Consider the following 17,040-nt stretch of genomic DNA (forward strand, 5'->3'; position numbering starts at 1 on the left):
AGTGCCAGGCTTTTAAGTCAGCCCTTGTTAAAATGTAAGTTGGCTTTAGCCTGATGCTTGTTAACAGGATTCTGGGTATCTCCTTTAGAGTAGGAGTGCAGAAACCTTTCACAGACAATTTAATCTTCTGAGCCTTGCAAACATACAGCCGTACACTGAGGGGGTGTTGCTGTAGGCTAATATATTGATCAGTTCCATTTGCCCTATAGCTGTGGCCTTCTGCTCTGGCTGAAATAGGTTGAGTGTTTGTTGATACTGCCATATTATTATTTTTTAATACACTGGAAAAAAATTAATTCCAACTTCTTTTACATACGTCATGTATATTGCCAGTGTTGATTGCTTCCGCACATGTAATGTAAACTGTCTGTGCATAGTTCATGGCCTGTGCCGCCTCTGCTTAATGAAAAGAAGTGTCGCATTTAAACAGATACAGATCCACTCAGAAAGACAAAATACCATCTCTTGCAACGTATAATTCAGACCCAACCTTTACATCACAGGTCATCTCAAAGTCTCAGTCTATCAACAAATGCTGTTTAGTAATAACCTACAGAGGGTTCCCAGTATTAGGAAATCTATTAGAGCTCTTACGGGCTGCACTCCTGATGGCTTTTGATTCTGCTTTCCATGTGGAACTCTATTACCAAATCCTGTGGAACTTTTATCGATGAAGGTGATTTTCTTCTACATTTTTGTTAATTGATTGGGGTTTTTTTTTTGAGATGGTAGAAAGTGGGCATTTGTCACAGTATTTTAAATTTCATGGTTTATTTTTCTAATGCTAGTAACTGATAAAGTAGCTTAGATTGCTTCATTGGAAACCCTGCAGCTTTGAGCATAATAAGAAATAAGGCTGGCTTTACCTTCCCCATTAACACAAAAGGGAGGGAAATTAGGAATGAGGGACCTTGGCTATAACGTCAAAGTGCTGTGCTTTGGCCCAGAATTTCACCAGCCTGCTGCACTCCCACAACATCTGCAATAAAGTTCCTGTCTCCGTTTTATATCTTTGACATTGAAGCAGAATATTTGGCCTGAATTTATGTAATTTGGCCAGACACAAATATAGTCCATGAATAGTTGCATTCATCTTCTAATTAGAAAATCAAACTGTAGGACAAGACCTGCTGCAGGATTCCACCCACTACCACCCAGTCAGAATTATGTCTTTGTGTATCATATCACTGCAGGAGAAGTGCTGGTGGGATAGCAAGTGTATGGAATTGACTTGCTTTTAAAAACGAAATACACTGTCTCTCATTAAGAGAAATAGGTACCTGATCCACTAGATAAAACTAGTTTGCTGACCAGTGTGTGCTGGCAATCTAAGAATCAGAGTAGTGATACAATGTACATTATTTGGCAGTGTCCTAATACTACAAAAATTTGGAGAAGTGTTACAAATGATACAGAAATAGTATGGAACAATGTCACCAGCTGAGTCAGAGTGCTATTTGCTGCATGATTTTTTTGGCTATACACAGGACCGCAAAGTCTTCTCATCTTCCTCCTCTTTTTTCTGTTGTTTAAATTATGGACTGCAGTTGCCCTTGTTTGTGAAGAGAAAATGATCCATAGAAGTTAGGAAGGTTCTTGTGTATTTTTGTTGAAAATATTGGCATTTTGACATGGCCAAAATTGCTTCGTAAGTTGCTCATGTATACAAGATGAATTATAAAAATGAAGAAGTTTCAGCTCAGCCTGTAGTAGGAATGTTCAGAGGTGAATGCAAACACAAATATGAGAAACATGGGATTATTGGGAGGAGGAATACATGTCCAGGATTCTTTTTTATGAAGTTTGTTGTTGCTTGTAATTTTATTTTGTTTTAAGATTAAAAATGCTGTGAATAATGGAGGAAGTGATGCAGGAGAGAGATAAAATAGAAGTTTATTTTGGAGTGAAATATACAGCTGAAATGTTTACATTTTTACAAGGCAAAAATAAGTTTTAATAAAGGCTTAGAATCAATAAAATGTTCACGTGGTTGTGATTGAAATAGCACAATGAAAGATACTGCGTATTTCTTACAGGTTTTTTAATGCTTAAAAACTGGTAATTAAATATTAGAGCTTGCAGAATTTCAGGTCTGCAGGCCGTTTGTGTCCGTGTCTCTAGCTCGCTAAATGCGGAAGGGAGTGTTGAGGAGTTTCTGAAGAAACAAACAAGTAATTATTGTTAGAAGGAAAGTGGTTTTGATATGTTCACATATCTGTTGGTCTGCTCATTTGGGCATCTTTCTTATTCAGCATATTATCTTAAGGTTATTCGTTTGGGCGCTTTATATTTCTGCATCTGGCATAGCAATATCAGCACAGTTTAAATCTGTGATTTGCCTGTCACCTGCATTTCAGCTGGAGACAGATCAAGTGCACATAAATGAAACCGAAGTGTACTTTATGTGGGGTATTTTGCTATAGTATTTTATGGTTCAAAATTACTGAATGTAAACTCAAGGAAAAAAATGAAGGAAAATAAGAAAAGGAAAAGAATTAAAAATACCCCATTCATTTTATCCTCCCAACTTTGAAGTGTGCTGGGACTTTGTCAAATTCCCGTTAAAATAAATATGTCAATTTCATCTCTCTTCCAAATTCATTTATCATGCTTTTTTAAAAGGTGTTTTCTGCTTTACCTGATGTTTAAATTGGATTCGCTCGTTTATGCTGTTCTTTGCTGTATCCCCCATGTTTTTCTTAAATGAATTAGTAATGACAGCGTACTCCATCATACCCTCTCTACAGCCACTTTAAGGGAAGCCTGGTGATCTAAACCTTTTAACCTATTAAAGATGATTTTCCCCAATTGAATCAGACCCACCACAGGTGTAATAACTAATCATTTAAACTACACCTGCTATTATGTATTTTTAAGCCATTATGCGTGTTGGATAGATGATAATTCATGTTTATTGCATTGTCCAATGGATCCGTTTTGCCTACACTAGCCTGATTAATGTATTTAAAGAAATAAGAGATGCAATTTAAAAGAAAAAAAACATTGATGGAATGCACTGAGGAGTACATTGAAAGTGCCATTAAACCCATCAGAACTTTGCTCTCTGACCAGAAATGCATATTCGAAGGGTTTGATTCAAACACAAAGTGAAACTTCGTGATTTCAGTAGTGATGCTATTTTTTTCCTTCTTTTTTTGCCGTGAAAAGTTTTGAAAACGTTTTCAGAACTGAATTCCAGAAACTGTATTTTAAGATAAACTCTTCAAGACCTACCTAACATGGGTCTAGTGTATACCACCATTTTAGGAGAAGGTTTATGCCACTGTGTGGGGAGAAAAACCTCTTCCATGCATATGCGTGGTTATTTTTAGCTCTAAAGGAAGGAAGTAATGTCTTCCACTAGTTCACATGGATGTGTCCATCTCCTAAGTGCTGTTAACTTCAGGCACATTATTCCCCCTGATGCCACAATCAGAACAGGTGTCTTTGTATAAAAGTAAAGTGAACCACTAGTGCAGCAACACGTTATAATGTGTGTAATAGCATAGGAGAGTATGTGGAAAGTTGATCTACCATATGAAGAAAAAAATCAAATACCTTTCATTGGCACTAAATGGAAGTGTAAAAAACTAGTGCTGTTGTCGTTGATGCCATTATTGTCCTATACTTTACCCTTTGTTTGAATAAGTGGTTCGTTTTAAGTGCTCTGTTACCTTAAAGGAGGATGTAGAAGTCAGTCTTTAGACAAAAGTAATCCGTGATTTCTGCCGGTGTGGAACATAAATTTAACTACTCACCTACCCATTTATGTCATGAAAAGTGACTTTTTTGATATTTTTGTTATGTGATCCAAAAAATGTGAATTTCTTCTTTTCCAGTCATGACAAACTGAGGTTTATTTATTGCTTTCAGTAAATTAGAATGATGGGAGAAAAGGCCTTAATCTCTTAGAATTTGCAGGGAGCTTTAAGTCAGATAGAAAGGAAGCATTCTTACTAGTAAGCCTACTGTTACAGATCACATGCATTGTCTCAAGGTTCCCCTCAACTATAGGAGCCAACTTAGGTAAGAATATCACAATACAAATGACAGAAACCCCCAAGAGTGTTAATGGAGTTTTTCGCACAGGTTGAGCTGCTCCAAGAGTAATTCAACAAGAAACTTCTAGGTTGAAATACCATAATTGTGCTGTCTGATTAGAGTTGAGCCACAAACTCTGATGCTCGTTGAACCATTTCCGAAAGTTGGATCGGTGTCAGCTCCAGACCATCTCCATGTGTTGGATGCGATGCCTTACTTTGCAGTACAAAATGCATAATGTAAAATAGGAATCTGACCATTCCTAACTTGGATCTTTTCTCTCTTCTATTTCTCCAATCCTCCCCTCATCAGATTGTGACAGCAGTGAAGTTTTTACAGAATCCACGAGTCCGCCAAAGTCCTCTTGCAACCAGAAGAGCATTTCTGAAGAAGAAAGGTATGGACTCTTAAGTTTGTGGTCTCAGTGATAATGAGGGAGCTTGAGTTAGTGGAAAGCCAAAATATGTTGCTGTGGAAAATTAGATGCTAAGGACAAAGCAAGCAGTCTGTCTCAAAAAAAGATTTGAAGTTTGTAAGAAATACCAGTCTGTTTTCTTCCAAACTGACTAGAGCAATATTGGCACCAGATGTGGAATTGTAGAATACAGAAGACACATTGGAAGTTTTTGGGTTAACTATTATCAGATCTTTTCTGCAATGAGGACAGTTTAGAGTTGTGGACTAGTTGGTCAGTTCTAACCTTAGTGACATTGGCTTTAGAATGACCAGCTTCTAGGTGAAAAGGTCGAATGTTTCCGAAGAGAGCCAGAGAGAGGAATGAAGGGCAAAGGACTTGGTGAAAGAAAACAAGGTCAGGTTAAGGTCAAGCTTGGGGTCAACCTGACTTTCAGGCTGAAATGGTAAACTACTGACTGAGTTTAGCCCTTTTCTATAGCAGGGATAGAAGAGATCCTGACAAATCCTATATCGTCTTAGCCAGATGGAACATACTTTGGCCATTGCCTACTGAGAATTTATTTTACTTTCTGACTCATAGCGGAACTGTCTTTTGTTCTTTTTTTTTCTTTCTGAAGTTTTTAGTCCACAACTTACAGTGCATTTCAGGTGAAGTTCACTCCATATTATGCTACCCTTCTGGGACCATATTGCTTAGATCCTTACCGCAAGATGTAAATAATAAGGACAGTCTTACCTTGGAGTTAATTACATGCACAATGGAGCACTTTAAGCAGTTGGAATGATACTGAAAATACAAACTCCAAACTTCAGAGGGGAGTGACCCACTTACACATTGAAGTCATAAGTACTTCAGAGTACATCAAATTCTATAGCTAAAGATCTTGAGTTTTGAAAAGTAGGGAAGCCTATGAAATATATATTATTCTGTTTGGGGTTATGAACTGTTCATTGAGATGTCTGAGACCTGACGTCATGAGATGGAGTGTTCAAGTATATGCACCACTTCGCTCATCTTGTATAGCAAAGAACCCAGAAGGGAATGGCAGTCTTGTGTTTTAGCAATGATGTCATGACAGGTAGTTCATGGGTACATCATTTTGAGTGTGATCCTCTCACTGCTTGTCCTAGTGCCAGTCAGAGAACATTGCAATCACACAGGTATGTTGCTTGCCCTGCACTGCCATCAGGTTGGTATTAAAATTTGGAGCCTGTTGGCCGCTGTGCTCCATGAGTTTTTCCTTGAAATATGTGGACCTACAGGGAGTAATTAATCATAAAAGCTTGGGGATTTCAACTCTATCATCGAAGCAATGAAGCAAGGGAAAGCTGAGCCTAAAAGCTGTGCTGATTACCCGGGGTAACCTGATACAAAATCTATTGTTGCTGAGAGATCCTTAGCCCCCAGTATATCGTGCAATATTATAACTGCCTGATCTTCTTCTGTGCTGACAATGACCAGTTATTCCTCATTTTCTCTCTCAACACAGCTGGGTTAGAATTTCATTTGCAGAAGGTATTTAGAGCAATTTAGAGACAAATGTCTCTGGTGTTTGCTCTGCACTTCCCCACCGCAGGCTTCGCTGAACAGTTTTTAGTATCAGGAGCTCCATCTAATCTGTTTAATTTTAATAAATCCCTGACTGGGAGAAGAGGAAGGATAGGGAGATGGAGGCACAGAGAAACTGTGGCCCGACTAATACTTCTTATGAATTACTTGGCTAATAATTACTAAAGAGCAGAAATGGTTTGGTAGAGCTGTTTGTTTGTTCCTGTTTGTTAATTAGCCCTCCTTCCCCTTGTGCTAATTGTTTGTTTGAAAACTTAACAGTAGGGGATAGGAAAGAGCAGGGTCCAGTAGTGCCTGTACCCAGCAGTCACTGGAAATACGTCCATATGGAGTCTGACCACTGAGCTTACAACATGACCTCTGTTCAGTGCTTGAGAGCAGAAGGTACATACTGTCATGGTACCTATGTGCTCTAGCAGATGGAGGCAGTTATTCTTGAAACGTAGATGTTGTGGCTAGTTTAGTCCTGAGTAAACGAGGGATTACACGGTTTGGTAGGCTGTTCCCCCTATTCTCTGATATACAGTCATCATCATCCCAATGATAATGTTTATCTCCATTTTACAGATAGTTAGGCTGTCTGGTAGAGAAGTCCTCACTGCCAGTCAAAAAAGCATTTTCTGTAGAGAAACCATTTCAGTTACAAGAGTCTCTTTTAAAATTATCTTTGTAGGAAATAATGCAGAGGTGCCCTTGTATTTTTTTCACAGTTACTCTGATCCAAGTTTCTTCAAGCAGAAATTGCAGTAGAAGATCTTTTTATGGACCCCAGAAAAAGTTCGGTGGAGGGGAATTTTCATATCTATAGATAGTTGTACACCATGTATGAACTTGTCTTTTGTAGTTACTTTCGTGGAACCGTACAGGAGAGCTCTATGACTCCCCACTAAGTCTGATTAAAAACTCCTGCAGTGGAGAGGATGGTGCTGGATCACCTTGTGTGTGTGAAGACCAGGTGCCCTACCCCTGCAGGAGCCTTCCACTACCCCAGCTACAGCCTATGTAGGCTAGAGGGATAGGATTGGAGCATTAGCTGTGGGTGAGCTTTCAGGTCCTGCAATCCCGACTTTGCCTAAGAAATTTCACTTCTGAGACTTGCAGAGATGGTTCCGCCTTGAATTACAATTTTTTCTTCTTTTTTGTAAGCGTCTACTTCCTCAAAAAGGCCAATCAAATTTTATTTCCTTTTAATTTTATTTAATATTTAATATAGGAACTGAATTTTGTTTAATACATTTCAGTGCAGTGAGAAATGAAAGTTTCTGCAGGATCATCAGCTGGACTGAGTTTGATTTCTTGTTAAACAGTAGTTGCAGAGGCTGAAAGTAGGCTTTCCTGGTTACTTGCAGGTCAGGGGTTTGCTGAACTGCTCTCTCCGGAACATGGGATGATAGTGTTGATGACAGTTGAGAGAGTGAGGGTGTCCTGGATTTGTAAAAGGTCTTTCAAAAGTTGGATGAGATTTCTCTGTTGTCTTAAGCACTTTTAAACTCCCAAATACAGAGGCATTAATGAGAAACATGAAGTTATTAGAATCATTTATCATTTTCTTTGAAGCTTACACTGGCATTTTGTGTAATTTATGACATTTCCTCCTTTTTATCATGAACTTCTTCAGATGAAGGGAAAAACAGCTGTTTCCCCTCAGAGTATCTGAAAGAAAAGAAAGGAAAAAAAGATGCTGTTTGTTTTTTGTCCAACTCGCTGATTCTGCTGATGACATGCCACAGAATCAGCGGCGCCTTGGGAGTAATTAGACAGCATGTGGGGTTTAAACCCTTGTGGAAATGTGTCTGTCATCTAACTGTTGTGCCTCAGATGTCCTATACTGCTCAGTTACCCATCCGATAACTCATGTGGCTTGTTAATTTTGTGTACTCTGAATCTGTAACTTCTGGCAAGAGAAAGGGGGTGGAGGTGCACTATACATGTGGAGCTCTATTTTTCAGGGTACTAGTCTTTTGGGGCAGGGAAGGGAAAAACTGCTAGGTTACAGACTTATTGTGTAATCTTGGATGAAGGACTTTTTTTTGTAGTTGCTTGTTCTCTTCATCTGTAAAACAAGTACAGTTAATGCCTTCCCAGAGTGGGATTGTGGGAACAGACAAAAGCATATGAGGAGCTCAGAAATTATAGTGATGGGAGAACAGAAGTGCATTAGGGCAAGTAAATGTATAATTGTTGAGTTATATTGGGAAAATGTCCACCCAGAAGGTTGGACAGTCTTCAGAAGATATGCTGCCTGGATTGGTCTTTTGTATATATATGTAACATAATGGGCTACATGCTTCCAAAAGCAGTCGCACTCTTGCTTGGTGAGATGAGTTGCAGGTTGTTGGAAGCGTTGCCCTTTTACATGTTGTATCTACTAATCTGTTTCATTACTTTGGCTGGTAGGAAGTGAGTTAGTACACAACGTTCTCCTGTAGGTCTCGCACAGTTTTTTGCGGTGCATCAGAGTTCCAGAAAATCTTGCCAGTGTCAAGATGCCAGGCTATGGTGATTTCTGAAGAGATTAATAAATTATTTAATTGTACATGCGCCTTCCCAATCAGAGCTCAAAGACACTCGATTCTCTGGAAACAAATGCTGTCAGACCCAGAATCTCCAGTAGAGAACTGACTTAATTTTCTTCCTCTTTCTGTAGTCTGCATTCTTGGAAGTTGAACCCCTGTCTTTTCTCCTTTGCCAAAGAAACCCAAGTGGATCACCTTGAGGACCTGAGAGAAGGGGGCACAGCCCACTGCTGGAGGGCTTTAAAGAAAGTAAATTCTTCAGCAGATTTCAATTTAACCCTCTTTTATTACTTTTCTTTTTTATAATTTAAGTCCATTTCATGAGGCAGTTTGCATGTCCTTGAATGGAATCTCGTTACCATGAAAGCTTTTTTAGCATTGATTTCATAACAGTCTTAATTTAATAGCACCATCATTACTGAGAAGCCCTGAGAGCGAGGCCCTAGCTTTCCAGGTCACTGACCTTTTAATTACAAACCTTGTTCTGATGGCCAGGTTATCGACTGGACAGCTCCCAACTCCTGCCCCCAGCATGAAGATGAAAATAACTGCCTTTCCTCCCCCACTTCCAGAAAAGGGAGGAAAAGAAAAGTAACCTCTTGTGTTTCCAAAATTAATTTTCTCCTTCAGCTTTACTTTGTAATTAATTCTTTAACATGTCTTAGTGAAGCTCGAACAGTTTTTACAAAGCTTTTCCTTGAGAAGAAAATACAATGCAAGCCAACAGCGTCCAGTGACAACTCCTACAAAAAAATACAGTTAGTAACCTGTGCTGTCAAAATACCTATTTGGGCCAAACTGCTATAGCCCTCCAAACCTTATGCTTTTCTAGAAATGACCATGTTTGATACAAGAATGTGTGATTAGGCCGTAAGTGTAGACTATTCAAGGAATGCTAGATGACTTGTCCTTCTCTTCAACCTTGCTGGCAGGATATGGATTTAAGAGATGGTGAAGAAAAGGAGTGAAGACTTAATGTCACTGCACAACTGATTGTGTGAGTGAGCACTTGTCCTGTTTTGTACTTGCAGATCGGGTAGCTTGTTCTCTAGCTGTCTAAGAAGTGTTTTGCACCAATGCCTACACAGACCTCATCACTTGCACTTGCAAAGCTGCAAGTGAGACCTGGAATTCAGATACTGATAACAAAAATTTATTGCAAGAATATACTTAGTGTATTAAGCATCTAGAACAAATTACTTTAACACACAATGAGAGAAAGTTCACTAGCATAGGTAGAACCAGGGAGGGTGTGCTTTCTGATTATTAAAGAAGTTTGCAATAGGTGTTCAAGTAGCATAAAGTAAGTCTTAACAGCTTGTGTAGACTTACAGAAATGACTGTACAGGTTAAACGGAAGTCAGTGCATTCTACATTTTCATAATGCTTTTCATTTGAGGATCCTAGAGCACATTGTGCCCATTAACCATTGAAACTTTGCAGCTATTTGCATGAAGCATGTTTGATGGTCTGTATAGGGTTATCTGGATCTCACTGTGCTTTCCACTAAAAAGCATCCACCTCTGAGGTAGAGGACAGCAGCTGCTTAACATCACTACGTGGTTTTTAGGAGAGGAAATGAAGAATACTTTATCTAAGTGATCTTGCAGAGGGAGCTTTAGGGATAGAGAATGTAATTACTGAGTAAAAAATTTACTAAGATTCTTGAAAAGCACTATGGGATATTTAATTACTAAAGATGCTTAGGCCTCTGTTTATGACTTTGAAAGACAGCTAATGTGCCTTATAATATTTTGCTTAGGTTAAAGAAAAATATGTCCTACACCTGTTCATGCAACCAGTTTGTTCTTTAGGTGCCTCCCATCCAAGCTTTGGGTCAATACAACCCTGCATAAATGGGGAAATCTGGTTATCTCCCAAGGAACTTGTTAGGGATCCGAAGAATGAAGAGTGAGAGAATGAATGCTTTCATTGCTAACAAACTCACAACAGTTCCTATCTGAATCAGCATTATCAGTATTCACATCCGGTTTTGGCACTCTGCTATGTTTGCCCAGTGCTGATAATGTTCGACATACAGGGAAGATTTCCACTGCTGGAGTCTCATAATCCAGAAGAATAGATGTGCTCATGATCCAGAAAGTAGTTCCACAGTTCTGCGTTTTGTATTAGTTGCCTTCTTTTTTATTCCTGAAAATGACTGAGAACCTATCCATCTGCTGTGAAGGAGACGTCTCCCTGTCCTGCCAGTCTTCCGTCTGCATCTCTGTCACTTGCTGTTCAGTACCAGCCTATTCATCATGCTGACTCTTTCCCCCCATAATTTTACCACTGTTTGTGATATCTGAACTTGTAATGAACTTTATGGATTTTCTTGGCTTCTTTGGCAAGAAGAGACCTGTAGCAGTAGTGCTAACAAAATGTGGTAAACTGATCAACCTTAGGACATCCTGGGGAATCAGATACGGCTATTCTTTGGAGTTGGCAGGGTTTTTGGAAGAAAATCTTTATAGTTGATAGAAAGCCTCCACTATCGTTCCTCAAGATTTGGAAGGAAGTTTGGAAAAAGTAATCTCTTTAGTCCCTATCCACATGGAGAAATGACTTCATATCTCCTCTTTGACTCTTGTCCCAGTCACTAGTGATTCATGAGAGGGCAGAAAAACACCTGACATGAGTTGAGGCATAACTAGCCATGTGATGCAGTGTACAAAGGAAGGCAATCCTTCTTTCTCCTACCTTTTAATGTTTATAATAGCCAGATGATTAAGAAAAGTGTGTGTGTGTGTTTGATAGAAACTATAGTTACTTACAAGTGAGTTTGTTATTTTAGAAGAACATTGTACTCAGTGTACATTTCATTCTTTTATAACAATGGTTTTTTATAGCTCAATGGTATCTAGAAACTAGGTTGAACAATACATTTCTATCCCACTGGAAATTCTGAGATTTGGAAATCTGTTTTTATATTAAATAGGGATTAACATTTAAAATTGCAGACTTTTTTAAAAAAATGAAATATTATAGACCTGTCAGATCACTCTGTATTGATTAGACTGGAGTCTTTAATATTGTAACTGATAATAAAAGAGATTGATAGAATAATATAATATGTACCATAATATTACAGTGAAAATGTATGGAAAAAATGGTTTTTGAATTGTTATGAAATCATTACTTTTCTCCAGAACATTTTGGGGTTTTTTGAAGAAACACGTTCTGTATGAAAAAATTACGTCCTAGAAGTTTGTTGATGAGCTCTACTTGGAGCTAAAGAATTCTTTCATAGAAGTGCTTTTCACTAGCAGAAAAATATGTCATCGTTGTTACTGGATAGCTCCAACAAGCTTGTCATCTTGCACTGTTTTGTACTTGCATGTTTGGCTTGAATACTCTAGACTACTGGCTCTGAACTCAGTATGTTGCTGAACATGAGGGAAGAGGTCCTACTTGGGCCTGTTTAAAGGGAGCAGAAGAAAAAAAGTCATGGAAAGCTTAAGGCCTACTAATCTTCACAGTGTGTTGGTTTAAGCAAGATTATTTTAAAGGGCTTTGATACAAGATCTGCTATTTAATATTAAAAACATGAAAATCTCAGTGACTTTCTCTTTGGTTTCTGTGTCAAGTTTTGAGAAGGTACATCACAAGAGGCACCCCTTTGATATTTAATGATGTTGTGAAGGAGACATTGAGGAAGTGACTCTCAAATTTTACATCCTCTAAATGCCTATATATGTGTTCTAGAACAGAGGATACAAGTCACATCAGTGGTAATATCCTTCCTCTCACTTCAGGCTCAACCTACAGTGTTCTTGAACCATTTAGATCTGTACTCCACAGAACAAGAGAGGTGATTCATTTAGAGTATATTGGGTAAACAGTCTGCTACATCTCCTGTTTCTAATGGGCCACAGAAATTCCTCACGATTTCAGTGAAGAGTCCAGAATCACCTTTGCCATGTTTTTGTAGCTTGAAAATTATTGATAAATTGGAACAGACCAGTTTGGTGCCCAGGAAGTTGTGCATGCTACGAAATATAGGTTATAAGCTTAATTTTAACAAATAATTGGAATGTCATGGGTTTAATGATGTCTCTCCACTTGGCTATCTGACAGTAACTATGTAATGTAAAAGAGCCGTTAAAAATGGCTTTGCAAAATTAACTCCTATTGCTCACTGAGTGTGTTTTGAGTCATATCTGCCTTGTTTACTGTCAAAATAATATTTCCATTCCTGGTAGCATTGAAAAACCAATATGATTACAGCAGAGCGAGTTGGAGTCTTTTCTAGAAGACAATGCTAAAATAGTTATATTCTGCGTCCTGAAATTGTTAGCCTTAGTAACGGGCAAAAAAGACCCAGACCCTAAGTCTGACTTGTAAATTTAATAATTTATTTATCGTGTTTTCAAGTGAAAGTAAATGCAGAGTGCCAAAAGAAAGTCACTTCTGTAGTTACAATCTAAGAGCAGCTATTGGAGATCTGAGATATGACTGCTTGCTTGGCTTTGAGCAAGTTACTTTTTCTCAACTTGCCCATCTGTAAAATGGGGTTAATTACCACTTTTGCATTATTGACTTAGTAAGATTTATGTTAGCTATGTTTATAAACTGCTTTGATATGCTTGTTTCGGAGTTCTTGGTGCTGCAGCATGTGATTTTTGAAGTTGCTTGCTGCAGTATAAAGCCACGCTTTCAGAGAGGTTGAGAATTTACTTCCGTCAGCTGTGTATGGGAGGGGAGAACTGCAAACTTTAGAATGTCAGAATGTCAAGGCTCAGGCAGATTGCGTGCAATCCTAATCCAGCCCTGCAGCTTTGACCTTTGAAGCAAGCTTCACCTTGAGACAGTTGAAGAAATCTATGTACGTTTGTATAAAAATATTTTTGTGATAGAAGGAATTGCTTTTCATGGTCATCCAGCCCAGGGTTTCCCTGCAGTCTTCCTGGAGCAAGTAAAGGAATTCAGTTCCTGATCTGCTCTGTGAATGAAGCTGGTATTCTAAGTCTAAAGAGACAGCCTTCTCTCTTGGGGCTAAAACAAGGAGTGTAATTAGGATAATCTGTGTTGCTCTTCTGCTGAAATCCATCTCAGACCTAATGATACTTTCCTGCTAGGAAAGATAAAATAAGTTCCTGTATGAGATAATTCTCTAGGTTCTCTTAGACGACATTTCTGCTCTGTTTAAAACTATGTCTTGAGTGCCCGTGAACATGAAATCCTACTGTTTGCTTTTCTGCTACACACTGATCCCTCTTAATTTTAATCTGGAGTGCAATCATTTTTTCCTTAGCTAAAAGGGGAATTTAGTTTTTGGTTCATTCTTTCCTATTTCAACCTAGTCCAGGCGAGACTCCACTCCCCTAGGAGGAGAGTGGAGAATTCATTCTCAATGAAATCTGAGGCTCTCTGAAGTAAAAGCTGTTGACTTTGTCATACTGTGCAAATGTGCATTGCTTTTAGCAAGACAATAAAGGGTAAATGGGGTGATCTCTGCTCCTGTGGAGAGGTCGGGTGGTTACATTACACAATCTTCTAGAGCATCTTGCAGCAAATACATGGGTTATATTAAAAGTTGCAATCATATCATTTTTTAAAAGTAAATTGCTGACCTTATGCAGTGGAATCAGCTTTATTGAATTTCGCCAAAAATGCGTTTATAATCCCCCCCGCCCCTGCATACACATGATATTCATGTCCTTGCTGCCCATGTGGAAATGTCCCTTTTTATGGTGATAAAATTAAATTTGTCTTTGTCTCTGCCTTGCCTCACCTTTTAAGATTCCATCCTTAAGAGACACCAGTGGATATCCGTACCAGAGAATGAAGATGGGCAATATCCCTGCATGGATGGATGGCTGATTGTGAGCCAACTGCCACGGAAAAAATAAATAAGCTTTTCACATTTAGAGGACAAATAAAGCTGAGGACAGGTGTAATATAGGTATTTTTCTAGGGGTGTTGTGGCCTTAGCATAGGTAAGAATTTATTTTGACTTGGAAGTACTTAATGCTTTGCTTCTGGATTTTTTCTAATTGCCATGCAACATGAAATGTAAAATCCACAAATAGTTATTGTGCTACTCACGTAATACTGTGTTACGCGTCCTCCTTCAATAATAACTAACCGTAAAACCCTCTAGTCTTTGGCCACCTACAGCCCCCTTCCTGAATTCAGTTGAGAAAAAAAAGTGTTTTGCAGCATGCTCAAGAATTTAACAAACATATATCCCATATTTCTATACCACTTCACATATTCAAAGTACTCTACAAATATTAACTGACTAAGCTTGTGACACCTTTTGTGGAATGGCAAGTTTATAAGATTAATGTACTTTATAAGATTAATGTACTTCTGATTACATTTTCTCTTCTTTGTTAGACCTTTACATTCTCCAAACAGTTTGCAAACTCCAAATTTCAGTGGGAAACAGAGGAAATACCATCCCCATTTTAGATGGGGAAACTGAGTCAGATGTATTAAGAACAGTTAGATCTGAGATAATTCTGACTCCCAGTCATATATATAAAAATATCACCATACTGTGTCATACTGTCAGTGTGATGTGTTGATGTTTATAGCATTTTCAGTAAAATTACTCAGCATTTTCATGTTTATCCTCTCCAGGCCCCAGCTGCTTTGGGGGGGTGGGAGAGGTTAAGCTAGTTTTTTTCAATAAAATCAGCACAAACCATCTAAGTAAAGGAAGGGGCAGATTGGCCTCTGCAGTGTTAGCATGTATCCATTCTTACAGCATGTAGCATTTAAAAAGGCTAGTTACTCAGAGATACAGAGAACAACATCAGAGTATCATTGCTCTTGCTCTTCAAGTAACCAGGAGAATGTAGCTGTTAAACTCAGAAATATAAAATACATGTTTAAAAGATGACTCTGGATGTGTTTAAAAAAGAGAGCGAGAGAGGATTCAAGGGAACCAAAAAATAGCAGGTTCCATTACTGTAATTAAATGGCAGCATTTAACCTATCAGGCCGTTGCGTGTATGTGAGAGACGAGCAGGGAGCTGCATTTGAAATGATCACTGTCTTCCTTGGGGGATAGAGTAGTTAAATAATTTGTTTGTGAGGTGTGAATTCAGTGTCGGGTAAAGCAAGTGCTTGCGTGTGTGTGTGTATCTTAGAAGCTAGGGATGGCTGTGTGTTTACTGAGAATACCCTGGAGGTTGGTATTTACTAGCACGTGCACTGTCAATAAGAACACAAGCTGCTCTTGCCCGTTTGTTAGGTTATCTGCAGAGTCAGGGCCTCACCTGGTCCCAGATATTGCGTCATAAAAGGAGAGCTTTTTTCACGCTAGGCCACCTGAGACAGACAGGAGTAGCAGTAAAAGAAAACCAGGGAGGAAATGGGGGAAGAAAAGAATTGGAGTCCTTTTGGTGAGCTTTATCTGCTGCAGTGACTGTAAAGGGTAAGTTGTTTTATCTGGTCATTGGACTTGGCACTCAGGAGTGCGGGGGCTGTGTCATCCCTGAGGGACCAAGGGCGAAGCTGCTGCTCAGAGGTCTGCCCCTTAAACAGCACGTCAAACAGTCGCTTCCCCTGCAACAGTGTTCTACCTGTGCCTGGAATGATTCCTGTGCTTCAAGAGTAGTGTGCAAAATTATGTGGAGAGAGAGGGATCTGCAAAGTGCATCCCTGGCCCTTCATCATTCACCCCGACTCTGTGAAAAGCTCTTTGGGCACCCCTGTATGGGGGCGTTGATGAGCCTTTTGGCACCTCAGAAAGGAGACACATTCTTACGTAGTGCCAAGAAGGGACTATCTTCCCATTTTTATTCACTCTCTTTTTATTTGTGAGGTGATTCCTTTGTTTAGGGGATGTTTCCTAGTCCTGGAACTCCAAGAGCTATCCTCATACAGTATGAGTTGATACTAGTAGCAAGTTTTTCAGCTGCTTCAGCTGCCTCACCTACTGATCTGACTTGTGTTATGTTGCAGGAACATGCCCATAAATGTTTCTTAATCTTCACTGCAGTTTCTGTGTGAATTCTGTGTAGTCACTCCCGTTTTAACTCCTGGGCTGGAACTTTTGTGAGGCTCTAGAAGACAACAGACAGTGTTAAAAAAATAGATATTTTGATATTTCCGTTTTGAACATTCAACCCCAGTGACTGGATTTTGAGACTGAACACTTGGCCGAAAGGACACCTGAGAAGTGCCATGTATTTTAGCACCCAGTCAAAGCAAAGCATGAATTTGAGTCCCTGTGTAGTTTGGTGAGAGTTAGAAGTCTGGAAGTATTTCCAAAGATGATCTACAAGCACAAAAAAAAAAGGATAAACTTGTTACTTGAACAAATTATTTGTTGCAAATGCCTTACCTAGCTCAAATGCATGCAATGTATGTATAGATTCTCAAAACTGTCAGTTAGTGTTTGTACATGATAATTGTGTCAGTCTCAAACACTTTACAAAGGATATTGTGTAATATTATTCCTGTTTTACAGATGTAGAAACTGAGGCAGATGGAGGTTAAATGACCTACACAAGGTCAATAGCAAGGCTGGGAATAGAACCC

The 17,040-nt window shown here is 38.9% G+C and overlaps 1 protein-coding gene across 1 annotated transcript in view; it reads left to right on the forward strand.

The window, feature by feature from the left end:
- PEX14 (peroxisomal biogenesis factor 14) overlaps nucleotides 1-17,040 on the forward strand; it is a 79,538-nt gene that overhangs the window by 32,788 nt on the left and 29,710 nt on the right. The window contains exon 3 of the mRNA XM_050909393.1: nucleotides 4,354-4,438. Coding sequence (XP_050765350.1) covers nucleotides 4,354-4,438 — 85 coding nt within the window. The remainder of the gene's footprint in view (nucleotides 1-4,353; nucleotides 4,439-17,040) is intronic.

The sequence above is a fragment of the Gymnogyps californianus genome, chromosome 21, assembly GCF_018139145.2.
Source record: "Gymnogyps californianus isolate 813 chromosome 21, ASM1813914v2, whole genome shotgun sequence".
Taxonomy (NCBI): domain Eukaryota; kingdom Metazoa; phylum Chordata; class Aves; order Accipitriformes; family Cathartidae; genus Gymnogyps; species Gymnogyps californianus.